Source organism: Ranitomeya variabilis, chromosome 4, assembly GCF_051348905.1.
Source record: "Ranitomeya variabilis isolate aRanVar5 chromosome 4, aRanVar5.hap1, whole genome shotgun sequence".
NCBI lineage: Eukaryota > Metazoa > Chordata > Amphibia > Anura > Dendrobatidae > Ranitomeya > Ranitomeya variabilis.
In genome coordinates, this window is record NC_135235.1 from 524,259,045 (window position 1) to 524,272,617 (window position 13,573).

Genomic DNA, 13,573 nt, shown 5'->3' on the forward strand with positions numbered 1-13,573 from the left:
TAAGCGCTGTCCCCCCAGCATGGTGCTGAAGCCGCCATTCATCCGTTCTCTCCAGCGCTCGCTGGGGAGAAGGGATGAAAACTTTTTTTTTTTGTTTTTTTTGTGTTTCAAATAAACTTTAGGGCATCCTCCCCCCTCCCACCCCCTGTGCGCCCGGCCGCCGGCATTAAAATACTCACCCGCCTCCCTCGACGCTTGCTCTCCGCCCCGCAGCTTTTCCTGTATGAGCGGTCACGTGGTGCCGCTCATTACAGTTGATGAATATGCGGCTCCACCTCCCATAGGGGTGGAGCTGCATATTCATCACTGTAATGGGCGGCACCACGTGACCACTCATACAGGAGAAGCAGCGGCGCGGAGGGAAGAGAGGAGACATCGCGGGAGCTAGGTGAGTATTTCTCTGCATCTGCAAGGGGCCGAGCGGCGCACTGGGGATGGGAGGACACCACCAAAGTTTATTTTTAACAAAAAAATAGAAAAAATTGATCTTTCATCTCTTCTCTCCAGCGAACGCTGCGGGGGAGAAGAGATGAATTAAGCCTTCAGAACCACGCGGGGGGGACAGCGCTTACTGTAAGTGCTGTCTCCAGCACGGCACACGGACTGCACACGGAAAACATCCGTGTGCGGTACGTGTTTTACACGGACCCATTGACTTTAATGGGTCCGTGTAATCCATGCGCTCCCACGAACACTGACATGTCTCCGTGTTTGGCACACGGAGACACGGTCCGCAAAAAATCAATGACATCTGCACAGATGCATTGATTTCAATGTGTCTACGTGTGTCAGTGGCTCCGGTACGTGAGAAAACTGACACCTCACGGAATCACTGACGTGTGAAACCGGCCTAATATAGAGCAGAGAGCCTGATTCCAGCAATGTATCACTTACTGGACTGCTTGATACAGTATTGATAAAATCATTTTACAGCCAGGAGCTGCGCTAATGCACTCGTTTGTGCCTGTAAACCCCGGGTACTGAAAGGAAAGCTGGGTGATCTGTAGTTACCTTGAGTTGCGGTGAGGCGCCCTCTGCTGGATGTCCTCATATGAACTCGAGCATGGGAACTTTTCCAAGGCTCAAATTCATGAGGACATCCAGCAGAGGGCGCATCACCGCAACTCAAGGTAAGTACAGATCATCCTGCTTTCCTTTCAGTACCTGGGGCTTACAGGCACCAGCGAGTGCTTTAGCACAGCTCCTGGCTGTAAAATGATTTAACCCCTTCAGATGGATTTACTTCATGGGACGTGACAGATCATCTGAAGGTATGTATATTGTTGGTTTATTATTTTTCAGAGCGAGGGTCTTCAGGTGGATTGAGAGAGCAATAAAATATTAAAACAACCTGTGTGTTTATTTCATTAAAATACTTTTTAATAATGTGTGTGTTTTTTTAACCCTTTCATACAATTGGATTAATAATGGATAGGTGTCATAATTGACGCCTCTCCATTATTAATCTGGCTTAATGTCACCTTACAATAGCAAGGTGACATTAACCCTTCATTACCCCATATCCCACCGCTACACGGGAGTGGGAAGAGAGTGGCCAAGTGCCAGAATAGGCGCATCTTCCAGATATGCCTTTTCTGGGGTGGCTGGGGGCAGATGTTTGTAGCCAGGGGGGCCAATAACCATGGACCCTCTCTAGGCTATTAATATCTGCCCTCAGTCACTGGCTTTACCACTCTGGCGGAGAAAATTGCGCGGGAGCCCACGCCAATTTTTTCCGCCATTTAACCCTTTATTTTAGCAGCTACAGCGCCCAAATTTTGCACATACACACTACTAACATTAGTAGTGTGGAATATGCAAAAAAAAGGGGATATGAGATGGTTTACTGTATGTAAACCATGTCTCATATCCCGTCGGGTTTGGGAAGGAGAAATGAAAAGCCGGCAATTGAATTACCGGATTTTCACATATATCGTGCTGAATTAAATATAAATACAGAATATATATATGTGTGTCTCAATGATATATATATATATACTGTATATATGTTTTAACGAACATTTGAGCACATAAATCCATTAGATGTCGGTTTTGAAAGCCTGCGAGAAAATATCGCAGTACGGATGCCATACGGATTACATACGGAGGATGCCATGCGCAAAATACGCTGACACACCCTGCCTACGGATGACATACGGATCACTATTTTGGGGACTTTTCTGCGTATTACGGCCGTAAAAAACGGACCGTATTTACATACGCTGAGTGTGAGGCCGGCCTATGTAAGCCAAAACCTGGAGTGGGTGATAAATGCAGAAGTGGTGCATATGTTTCTATTATACTTTTCCTCTATTTGTTCCACTCCTGGTTTTGGCTTACAAATACTGATGTAAAATACTGATCAAATACTGCTAGTGTGACGGCAGCCTTAGGCTGGCGTCACACTCAGCGTATGAAAATACGGTCCGTTTTTTATGGCCGTAATACGCAGAAATGTTCCCAAAATCGTGATTTGTATGTCATCCGTAGGCAGGGTGTGGCAGCGTATTTTGCGCATGTCATCCTCTGAATGTAATCCGTATGGCATCCGTACTGCGAGATTTTCTCGCAGGCTTGCAAAACCGACATCTAATGGATTTTTGGGCTCAAATGTTCGTTAAAACATATATACAGTGTCTCTCTCTCTCTATGTCATTGAGACACACACACACATATATATGTATGAAAAATGGAACCAGCACAAGCTCACCAGTGGGTGCCAAGCCTCCCAGGCAGGATGGTCCACTCATAGAAAGAGGAAGGCAGCATCATAAGAATTGGAGTGCTGCCTTCCTCTTTCTACTTGTTTATATATATATATATATATATATATATATATATATAAATATATATATATATATATATATATACTGTATTTATATTTAATTCAGCGCTAGATATCATAAAAGCCGGTAATTCAATTGCCGGCTTTTGCTATCTCCTTCCCAAACCCGACATGATATGAGACATGGTTTACATACAGTAAACCATCTCATATCCCCTTTTTTTTTGCATATTCCACACTACTAATGTTAGTAGTGTGTATGTGCAAAATTTGGACGCTCTAGCTATTAAATTAAAGTGTTAAATGGCGGAAAAAATTGGAGTGGGCTCCCGAGCAATTTTCTCCGCCAGAGTGGTAAAGCCAGTGACTGAGGGCAGATATTAATAGCCTAGAGAGGGTCCATGGTTATTGCCCCCCCCTGGCTACAAACATCTGCCCCCAACCACCCCAGAAAAGGCACATCTGGAAGATGCGCCTATTCTGGCACTTGGCCACTCTCTTCCCACTCCCGTGTAGCGGTGGGATATGGGGTAATGAAGGGTTAATGTCACCTTGCTATTGTAAGGTGACATTAAGCCAGATTAATAATGGGGAGGCGTCAATTATGACACCTATCCATTATTAATCCAATAGTACGAAATAGTTAATAAAACACACACACATTATTATAAAGTATTTTATTGAAATAAAGACACAGGGTGTTTTAATATTTTATTAGACTCGTAATCCACCTGAAGACCCTCGTACTGTAAAAAAGGAAAAATAAAAAATCAACAATATCCCATACCTTCCGTCGGTCTGGAACGTCCCACAATGTAAATCCATCTGAATGGGTTAAATCATTTTACACCCAGGAGCTCTGCTAAAGCAGCTGTGCTCGTCGTTGTAAAAAGACGGGGAATGAATGGAGTGTAGGGGAATGTCCTGTAGTTACCTTGAGTCGCGGTGATGCGCCCTCTGCTGGATGTCCTCATATGAACTCTAGCCTGGGAAAAGTTCCCACGCTAGAGTTCATATGAGGACATCCAGCAGAGGGCGCATCACCGCCGCTACTCGAGGTAACTACAAGACATTCCCCTGCATTCCATTAATTCCCCGGGGTTTTACAGACAGGAGATACTGCATTAGCAGAGCTCCTGGGTGTAAAATGCTTTAACCCCTTCAGATGGATTTACATCGTGGGACGTGACCAGAACGACGGAAGGTATGGGATATTGTTGTTTTTTTATTTTTCCTTTTTTACAGAACGAGGGTCTTCAGGTGGATTAAGAGTCTAATAAAATATTAAAACACCCTGTGTCTTTATTTCATTAAAGTAGTTTGTAATAATGTGTGTGTGTTTTATTAACCATTTCGTACTATTGGATTAATAATGGATAGGTGTCATAATTGACGCCTCTCCATTATTAATCTGGCTTAATGTCACCTTACAATAGCAAGGTGACATTAACCCTTCATTACCCCATATCCCACTGCTACACGGGAGTGGAAAGAGAGTGGCCAAGTGCCAGAATAGGCGCATCTTCCAGATGTGCCTTTTCTGGGGTGGCTGGGGGCCAATAACCATGGACCCTCTCTAGGCTATTAATATCTGCCCTCAGTCACTGGCTTTACCACTCTGGCGGAGAAAATTGCGCGGGAGCCCACGCCATTTTTTTACGCCATTTAACCCTTTAATTTAATAGCTAGAGGGCCCAAATTTTGCACATACACACTACTAACATTAGTAGTGTGGAATATGCAAAAAAAAAGGGATATGAGATGGTCTACTGTATGTAAACCATGTCTCATATCATGTCGGGTTTGGGAAGGATATAGCAAAAGCCGGCAATTGAATTACCGGCTTTTATGATATCTAGCGCTGTATGAAAAATAAATATAGATGTGTAGACATTTATTCTACCTATTCTATTCTATTGTCAGTGTGATTTTACTGTACACCGCACTGAATTGCCGGCTTTTCTAGGGAACACCGGTGCGTATTTCTCGCAAGTCACACGCATGGTCTGTGTGTAATCCGTATTTTTCTCGCCCCCATAGACTTTCATTGGCGATTTTTTTTGCGCAATACGGTGACAAACGCAGAATGCGACGATTTTCTACGGCCGTACAAGACCGTATAATAAGGATCAGTAAAATACGGCAGATAGGAGCTGGGCCATAGAGAATCATTGTACCGTATGCAATCCGTAATTTCTGCACCTCTCATACGTCCGTAAAACTCGCTAGTGTGACGCCGGCCTTATAGTGAGACCAGTCATCAGAACTATGGAGCAAAACCTAAAGAATCACTAGCAAGGATATAAAATTAATTAAACTTTATTTGCAACAGTTAATTTACAATATACATTGTGTGCACATGTTTTAGGACAAAGAATAATAATAAAAACAAATATACATAAAATCACTAATATATTGAGACCTAAGTAGAAATAAGAGGCACCCAGAAAGAATATATAAAGAAATATGCAGATCTCCTGTGAAACTAGATACAATCAAAAAACTCCACAAGTGACCCATTAACATATGGATTAATCATATATCCTTATTACGAAAAACCAATGAAGAAACGTGACCAAATGCGCACTGTCAGGACCAAGTGGCACCTATAAGGTACAGAATCTCCCAATTAATTTCCTTTTGTTTGCACATTGCACTTTGCACATTGCTGCCCTATGTATGGGTTTTTGTTGCCTGATTATTTTGTCACGTTTCTTCATTGGTTTTTCTTAATAAGGATATATGATTAATCCATATGTTTATGGGATCACTTGTGGAGTTTTTTTGATTGTACGGTATCTAGTTTCACAGGAGATCTGGATATTTCTTTATATATTCTTTCTGGGTGCCTCTTATTCCTACTTAGGTCTCAATATATTAGTGATTTTATGTATATTTGCTTTTATTATTATTCTTTGTCCTAAAACATGTGCACACAATGTATATTGTAATTTAACTGTTGCAAATAAAGTTTAATTAATTTTATATCCTTGCTAGTGATTCTTTAGGTTTTGCTTCATAGTTCTGGTGACTGGTCACACATAAGAATGCATTGATCCACTTACTTCCCACATGGGGCTATGCACACCATGCGGGAAGTAAGCGGATCATGTGTGGTTGGTACCCAGGGTGGAGGAGAGGAGACTTTCCTCCAGGCCCTGGGTACCATATAATTGTTAAAAAAAAAAGAATTAAAATAAAAAAATCATGATATTCTCACCTTCTGGCATCCCCCAGCAGGCTTCCTGCTCCTCGCGAAGCTGCGGTCCCAGTAATGCATTGCGAAAATGACCTGCGATGACGTAGCGGTCTTGCAAGACCGCTACATCATCTGGGGTCATGCCGCAAAGCATTACTGGGACCGGAGCATCGCGAGGAGCAGGAAGCCTGCTGCGGGACGCCGGAAGGTGAGAATATCATGATTTTTTATTTTTTTTATTATTTTAAACACTCTATCTTTTACTATTGATGCTGCATAGGCAGCATCAATAGTAAAAAAGTTGGTAACACTTGTCAAACGCTATATTTGACAAGTGTGACCAACCTACTACAGATTGCTTGGAAAACGCTAGCATTCTGTAAGATAATTACGCTTGCAAAACGCTAGTGCTTAGAGGGAAAACGCATGCCAATTCCGCATGCGATATACCCGCGGCAGGAGTGGCAGAATTGCCGCTGAAATTTCCGCGGCAATTCTGCAACGTGTGCACATAGCCTTAAGGCTATGTGCACACGTCATCGTTCTTTGCAGAAATTTCCTGAACAAAACCGGACTTTTTCAGCAGGAAATCCGCATGCGTTTTTTTGTACGGATTTTTCACGTTTTTTTCCGGAGCTTCCCAATGCATTAAATAGTGGGAAATCCGCAAAAAATCTGCAAAATTAATGAACATGCTGCGTTTTTTACCGGAACAAAACGCAACATGTGCACAAACATTGCGGATTGCATTTTATTAATAGGATGCTTAATGGATGCATTTTTTTCACGGTTTTATCGCGAAAAATCCGGAACGTGTGCACACAGCCTTACTCCAATCAGATATTGGTATTTGCTTGAAGATGGAAGGACCATGAATTTGGTGTCTGGATGGAAAATTTAAATCTCAGGTAGTATGTAATTAATTTATGGACTGAACTGATGAAATTGACGTATTACTGTTATTAAAGCAAAATGTGCAATTGAAACCCTCTAAAAATAAAGGAAGGCTTGAAAGCCAAGATCATGAATTGTTCTCAGTTTTAATGGTTAATATATATATATATATATATATATATATATATATATATATATATATATATATATATATATATATTTTATATATATCTATATCCCTCCCCCTTCTACCTTAAACCATAACTTTTGTATTTTTCGGCTGAAATGAGATCTTGTTTTGCTTGTGGGAAAAGTTCTAGTATTACATGATGCTATTGATGTTACCGTATAATGTTCTGTAAATGTGATTGAAATTTCATGTGGACTGAGATTGTGGAAAGAAAATCTCTTAATTCTGCCATTGTGTTTTGTTTTTATGCATTTATTGTGGAATAAAAATTATATAGCAATATGATTCTTCAAGGTAAGTACGACATGGTGATATCAGATTCCTATAGATAGATACATTAGTGATTAAGAACCTTACACATTCAGGGTTCTGCAACAAAAATTTGATTTGTGTTATCAGTTTCAGGCAGACGTAACTGTTTTATTTTTCGGAGGTCTTATTTTTTAGCGCTGAGCTGATGTTTTTATTGATACCATTTTAGGGTACATAAGACAGTTTGATTTCTATTTATTGAATTTTTGATGGAAGTACCTTCACCCAAAACACTATTCCTGGGGTTTCTATTTTTTTTTCCTTTTCAACATATGTGGTAAATATTATTTTATTTTCACAGATAGGACGATTAGGCTACGTTCCCACGTTGAGCTTTTGGTGCGTTTTTGACGCTGCATGTTTTTTCTGTGTCAAAAATGCAGCATCTCCAGCAGAGTGGATGGGATTTATAGAAATGTCCTAGCCACTGTGCTTTTTATTACTCAACATAAACTGAGCTGCGGTGCGTGCTTCAAATCAGCAACATGTCAATTTCTTTTGTGAGTGCGCTGAGTTTTCTGTGTGGAATTTCCCCATAGATTTGCATTAGAACAGAAATTCCACAGGTAAAAAACGCATCAAAAACTCATGTAATCTGCACCTAAGTACATCAATAACATTTTGTGAAAGCAAAAAAAAAAAAACAGGAAGTGTAAACATCAAACAAAGACAAAAAACGCAGCATAGAAAACGTGATTCAAGCATGTTAAAAAAAAAAAAAAAATGCACACAAAGACACAATGAAAAAACGCAAGTAACCTATTTAAATACTAAGTGCAGTAGTTGTTCTAAGTCCATTTTACACCGGCTACTGCAACCTGGATCCCCTGGATCAACATGTTAGGGCATGTTAGGTTAGGCTATGGGTTGAACTAGATGGACTTACAGTCTTCCTTCAACCTTAATAACTATGTTACTATGTAACCTGTAGGTGGACCAGTGATCATTAGAGCGTTTGTCCCCAGTTTGCACATTGTTATCAGCACATCCTATTTAGGCCTAATTCAGACAACCAGTTTTTACATACGTGTTCTCTGTGTTTTCCATTAATATAACACATAGACTATAATATGTGGTCGCTCACATGGCCAAGAAAAATCATTGACTGAGGCTTTACATGGGGAGATGTTAGGCTGCATAAGGCTACGTTCACATTTGCGTTGTGCGCCACAGCGTCGGCGCCGCAACGCACAACGCAAACAAAAACGCGGCAAAACGCATGCACAACGCTGCGTTTTGCGCCGCATGCGTCCTTTTTTCTATTGATTTTGGACGCAGCAAAAATGCAACTTGCTGCGTCCTCTGCGCCCAGACGCGTGCGCCGCAGTGACGCATGCGGCGCAAAACGCAAGTGCACCGCATGTCCATGCGCCCCCATGTTAAATATAGGGGCGCATGACGCATGCGGCGCCGCTGCGGCGCCCGACGCTGCGGCGCGGACCGCAAATGTGAACGTAGCCCAATAGATGCAGATTGCTGCAATGTTTACAGGGGCTAATTATAAGTCCATGTAAAAGGGTCCATGCCATTGGTGCAACCTGCGCAGCCACACAGGGGCCCAAGAAGTAAGGGGCCACTTCCAGCTCCAAAGCAGGTGAAATTGGGCATGTTCCTGAATATTTGGACTGCACAGGGCGCTCTTCTGCCTGTGTCTGCTCCTCAAAGGGTCATAATATATTACATTGTTTTGTGTGCAGCAGTGATACATATTCCTCACCATATATCAGAAGTCGTAAGTGATCATATAATATATTAGCAATGATAATCTAATAAATACATGAAAGTTACATGGTCAATATATTCACTTTCTTACTTCCTCTTGTTCAACTTATCAAGAAGATTTTGCTCTGAACTTGTATGTCTCTTATGTATAAGCTAATGGAAAGTGCGGTCTATAATTTACACGATATGTTACCCCACATCTTCTAAATGACCCATGGCCATCACTGATCTGTGACATCATCCTCATCATTTATCAGCTATGTGATAATGCAGTCATATAAGATATGTCTGGTGATTGCAAATCCCTGGTATACAACAGGAAGGCTGCCGTCACACACACTAGCAGTATTTGATCAGTATTTTACATCAGTATTTGGAAGCCAATATCAGGAGTGGGTGATAAATGCAGAAGTGGGGCATATTTTTCCATTAGGCCGGTTTCACACGTCAGTGGCTCCGGTACGTGAGGTGAGTTTCCTCACGTACCGGAGACACTGACACACGTAGACCCATAAAAATCAATGCATCTGTTCAGATGTCATTGATTTTTTGCGGACCGTGTCTCCGTGTGCCAAACACGGAGACATGTCAGTGTTCGTGGGAGCGCACGTATTACACGGACCCAATAGAGTCAATGGGTCTGCGTAAAACACGGACCTCACACGGACATTCTCCGTCTGGGGTCCGTGTGCGTGCAGGAGACAGCGCTACAGTAAGCGCTGTCCCCCCCACATGGTGCTGAAGCCGGTATTCATATCTTCCCTGCAGCAGCGTTTGCTGTAGAGAAAATATGAAGAATAGTGTTAAAAATAAAGATTTAGGTGTCCGCCGCCCCCCCACCCCCTGTGCGCCCCCCCGCTGGTCAGAAAATACTTACCCGCTCCCTCGCTCCTTCTTGGTCTGGCCGCGCCTTCTACTGTATGCGGTCACGTGGGGCCGATCATTTACAATCATGAATAGTCGGCTCCGCCCCTATGGGAGGTGGAGCCACATATTCATGACTGTAAATGATCGGCCCCACGTGACCGCATGCAGAAGCCGCGGCCAGACCAGGAAGCAGCGAGGGAGCGGGTAAGTATTTTCTGACCAGCGGGGGGGCGCACAGGGGGTGGGGGGGCGGCGGACACATGGATCTTTATTTTAAACACTATTCTTCATATTTTCTCTGCAGCAAACGCTGCTGCAGGGAAGATATGAATCGCAGCTTCAGCACCATGCAGAGTGGGTACCACACGCTCCGTGTGGTACCCACTCGCCATACGGGCGGCACACGTGTGCCGCACGTATGGCCTCTGTGAGTTCCCAGGCACACGGACACGGATAACTCCGGTACCGATTTATTCCGGTACCGGAATTATCTGGACGTGTGGGACAGCCCTTAGGCTGCCGTCACACTATCAGTATTTGACATCAGTATTTGGAAGCCAAAACCAGGTGAGGAACAATCAGAGGAAAAGTATAATAGAAACATATGCACCACTTCTGTATTTATCACCCACTCCTGGTTTTGGCTTACAAATACTGATGTAAAATACTGACCAAATACTGCTAGTGTGATGGCAGCCAAGTGTCAACTTATGTCTTAAGTGTGCCTCAGATCCGGTGTCCTCCGGTAGGATGAGGATCATGTAACACCTCAGATACATAAGATGATGATAAATCATTGGGGTGGGCATCTGGTGATTTAGTCTCAACAAGTAACTTCTTTTGCATCCGTGACATCAGTATGTAACAGAACATGTCTGTTATTCCTCAGAGACTTCTATGCTATACATGAAGGAGGTTGGATACATCATGTTATAAATGTGATGTTTACCAATGTCTTAGTGACCAGCTAGATTTACTAATAATAGGGTGTGATATTTATATATAAGACATGAGATGAATGATCCGCACAGGAAAGTTCTATTATGTGACTTGTCATGTAGGATACGTCTTGATACGTTGCAGGTTAATTTAGGCTACTTTCACACTAGCGTTAACTGCATTCCGTCACAATGCGTCGTTTTGCCGAAAAAACGCATCCTGCAAAAGTGTTTGCAGGATGCGTTTTTTCACCATTAACATGAAGCGACGCATTGTGACGGATTGCCACACGTCGCACCCATCGTGCGACGGATGCGTTGTGCAGTGGTGGACCGTCGGGAGCAAAAAACGCTACATGTAACGTTTTTTGTTCACGACGGTCCGCTTTTTCCGACCGCGCATGCACGGCCGGAACTCCGCCCCCACCTCCACGCACTTCCCCGCACCTCACAATGGGGCAGCGGATGCGCTGGAAAAATGCATCCGCTGCCCCCGTTGTGCGGCGGAGACAACGCTAGCGTCGGGAACGTCGGCCCGACGCTAGTGTGAAAGTAGCCTAAGGCTTCTTTCACACTAGCGTCGGGCTCGGTCCGTCGCAGTGCGTCGGGCCGAGGTCCCCGACGCTAGCGTTGTCTCCGCCGCACAACGGGGGCAGCGGATGCATTTTTCCAGCGCATCCGCTGCCCCATTGTGAGGTGCGGGGAAGTGCGGGGAGGTGGGGGCGGAGTACCGGCCGAGCATGCGCGGTCGGAAAAAGCGGACCGTCGGGAGCAAAAAACGTTACATGTAACGTTTTTTGCTCCCGACGGTCCGCCACAGCACGGCGCAACCGTCGCACGACGGTTGCGACGTGTGGCAATGCGTCGCTAATGTTAGTCAATGGAGAAAAAACGCATCCTGCAAGCACTTTTGCAGGATGCGTTTTTTCGGCAAAACGACGCATTTGCGACGTATTGCAGTTAACGCTAGTGTGAAAGTAGCCTAATTGATAGTCTCTCTCAGACTTCCTCTAATTCTTGCCTTATTCCATGCATGTGCTATAGTAGGAGCCAGTAACCCCTTATGTACCTACATTGTGAGGTGCTGCGGTATATGTCAGCGCCATAGCCATGTCATTGGCACATGCCCTCCACACTAGGATTACCCTGTGAACTGTACGCCATGGCAGCAGTGAGTGGAAAGCTGAGGTGCCCACCTTGATCTCATAGACTTTGAGCTTCCTGCGCAGTGAGCCGTTCTCCCGCTCCAGGGCACCGAGCCGCTCCTTGATGTCACCATATGCAGTTATCAAGGCAAAATGTGAGGCGGAGCACAGGTCCCCCGACTGGTCCGTGTTGGGGCTGTCCACCCAGTCATCCTCCTCCTCGTCCTCTTGCGCCAATGTCTCCTGGGCAATGATGCTGATGTCATCGCCGAACACGGAGTCCATGTCCAGGTGCAGTGGGAGAAGCCAAGTGGCGCGGAGCCCTCTGCACTCGGCGCCCTGTGAGGACGGCAGTGTTACTCTGGACGGGTCCCACACACACGGGGCGTCCACTGTCGCAGGAAGTTATGGACGCCGCCGTCCAGGCTCTCGGGCGCTGCAGCTAGCGGCTCCTCACGGCAACTTCTGTGTGTGTGTGTGGAATGGACTGTAGAAAGCTACTCCTCTATGATGCCTTATTGCACATGGAGAAGCTGGCGGCCCGGTGCAGTGAGGACCGCAGACGAGGAAGGATGGAGGGCAGATGGCGGCCCGCAGGCTGCACAGCAGACATGCCCACTCTCCTCAGCACCCAGGACGCCGCCTGTCTCCCCGTGCCGGGCTGGCGGGCTTGTTAGGAGAAGGTCTGGCTGGTCTTGTCCTGCTGTATCACCATGCTCCCTCCTCTTCCCAGAGACCACCTCTTTTCCTCTCCATTCAGTCTGCATACCCCGTGACACAATGACATCAGTTCCTCTGAATCACAGGGATCCTGAAAGACAAAGTGAGCTCCTTGTATCCCCCCAGCCAGTGCCCCCAATGGGAGGGGTACCAGAGTCACCACACAGAACAGTGCGGGGGGCCTCCGCCGGCCACTAGTTTGTCATTATGTACCCCTTTATGTGCTGCTTTGGAGGGGGCCCCTTACCTCCTGGGCCCCTATATGGCTGCAGCAATGATTTGTCCGCCCCTGGGGTTCACTTATTTTTTAATGTAAATAAAAAAAGATAATGTATGTGACGAGCTTTTAGTGCGACCCAATATATGGGGACAATGTCTTCTTATATAAACTACAGGCATGAGAGATGGGGAGGAAGACACCGAAGAAACAAGGTCATCACAATTAGTAGGACAAAAAGTTGAAAGTATAAAATATAATATTGAGGCAAATCATAAAAGGCAGGCAATGTTAGCACTTAGAAAGTCCCTGCCAGCACCAGAAAGACCACCCACATGAAAGGCAAAAATAACGTGAATACCGTGGTACGTGAATGGTATGGAAATATACATGAACAACGGTAATGTCAAAAGGATATTAGATACAACCATTCATGATAGGATACATACTGGAGATGCCTCACAATGTGAAAAAAAATATTAATATGTAAAAAACCGAAGCATGGTATCTGACACATGAAAGAACATTAAGTGTATGCAAACTGAAAAGGGATCAATAAAGAGTATGTAACAAGTGTTGGGATC

At 44.5% G+C, this 13,573-nt stretch overlaps 1 protein-coding gene across 1 annotated transcript in view; it reads right to left on the reverse strand.

The window, feature by feature from the left end:
* TBKBP1 (TBK1 binding protein 1) overlaps positions 1-12,824 on the reverse strand; it is a 122,052-nt gene extending 109,228 nt beyond the window's left edge. The window contains exon 1 of the mRNA XM_077252270.1: positions 12,104-12,824. Within this exon, the coding sequence (XP_077108385.1) occupies positions 12,104-12,337 (234 nt within the window). The 5' untranslated portion in view covers positions 12,338-12,824. The remainder of the gene's footprint in view (positions 1-12,103) is intronic.
* Positions 12,825-13,573: the final 749 nt, after the last annotated feature.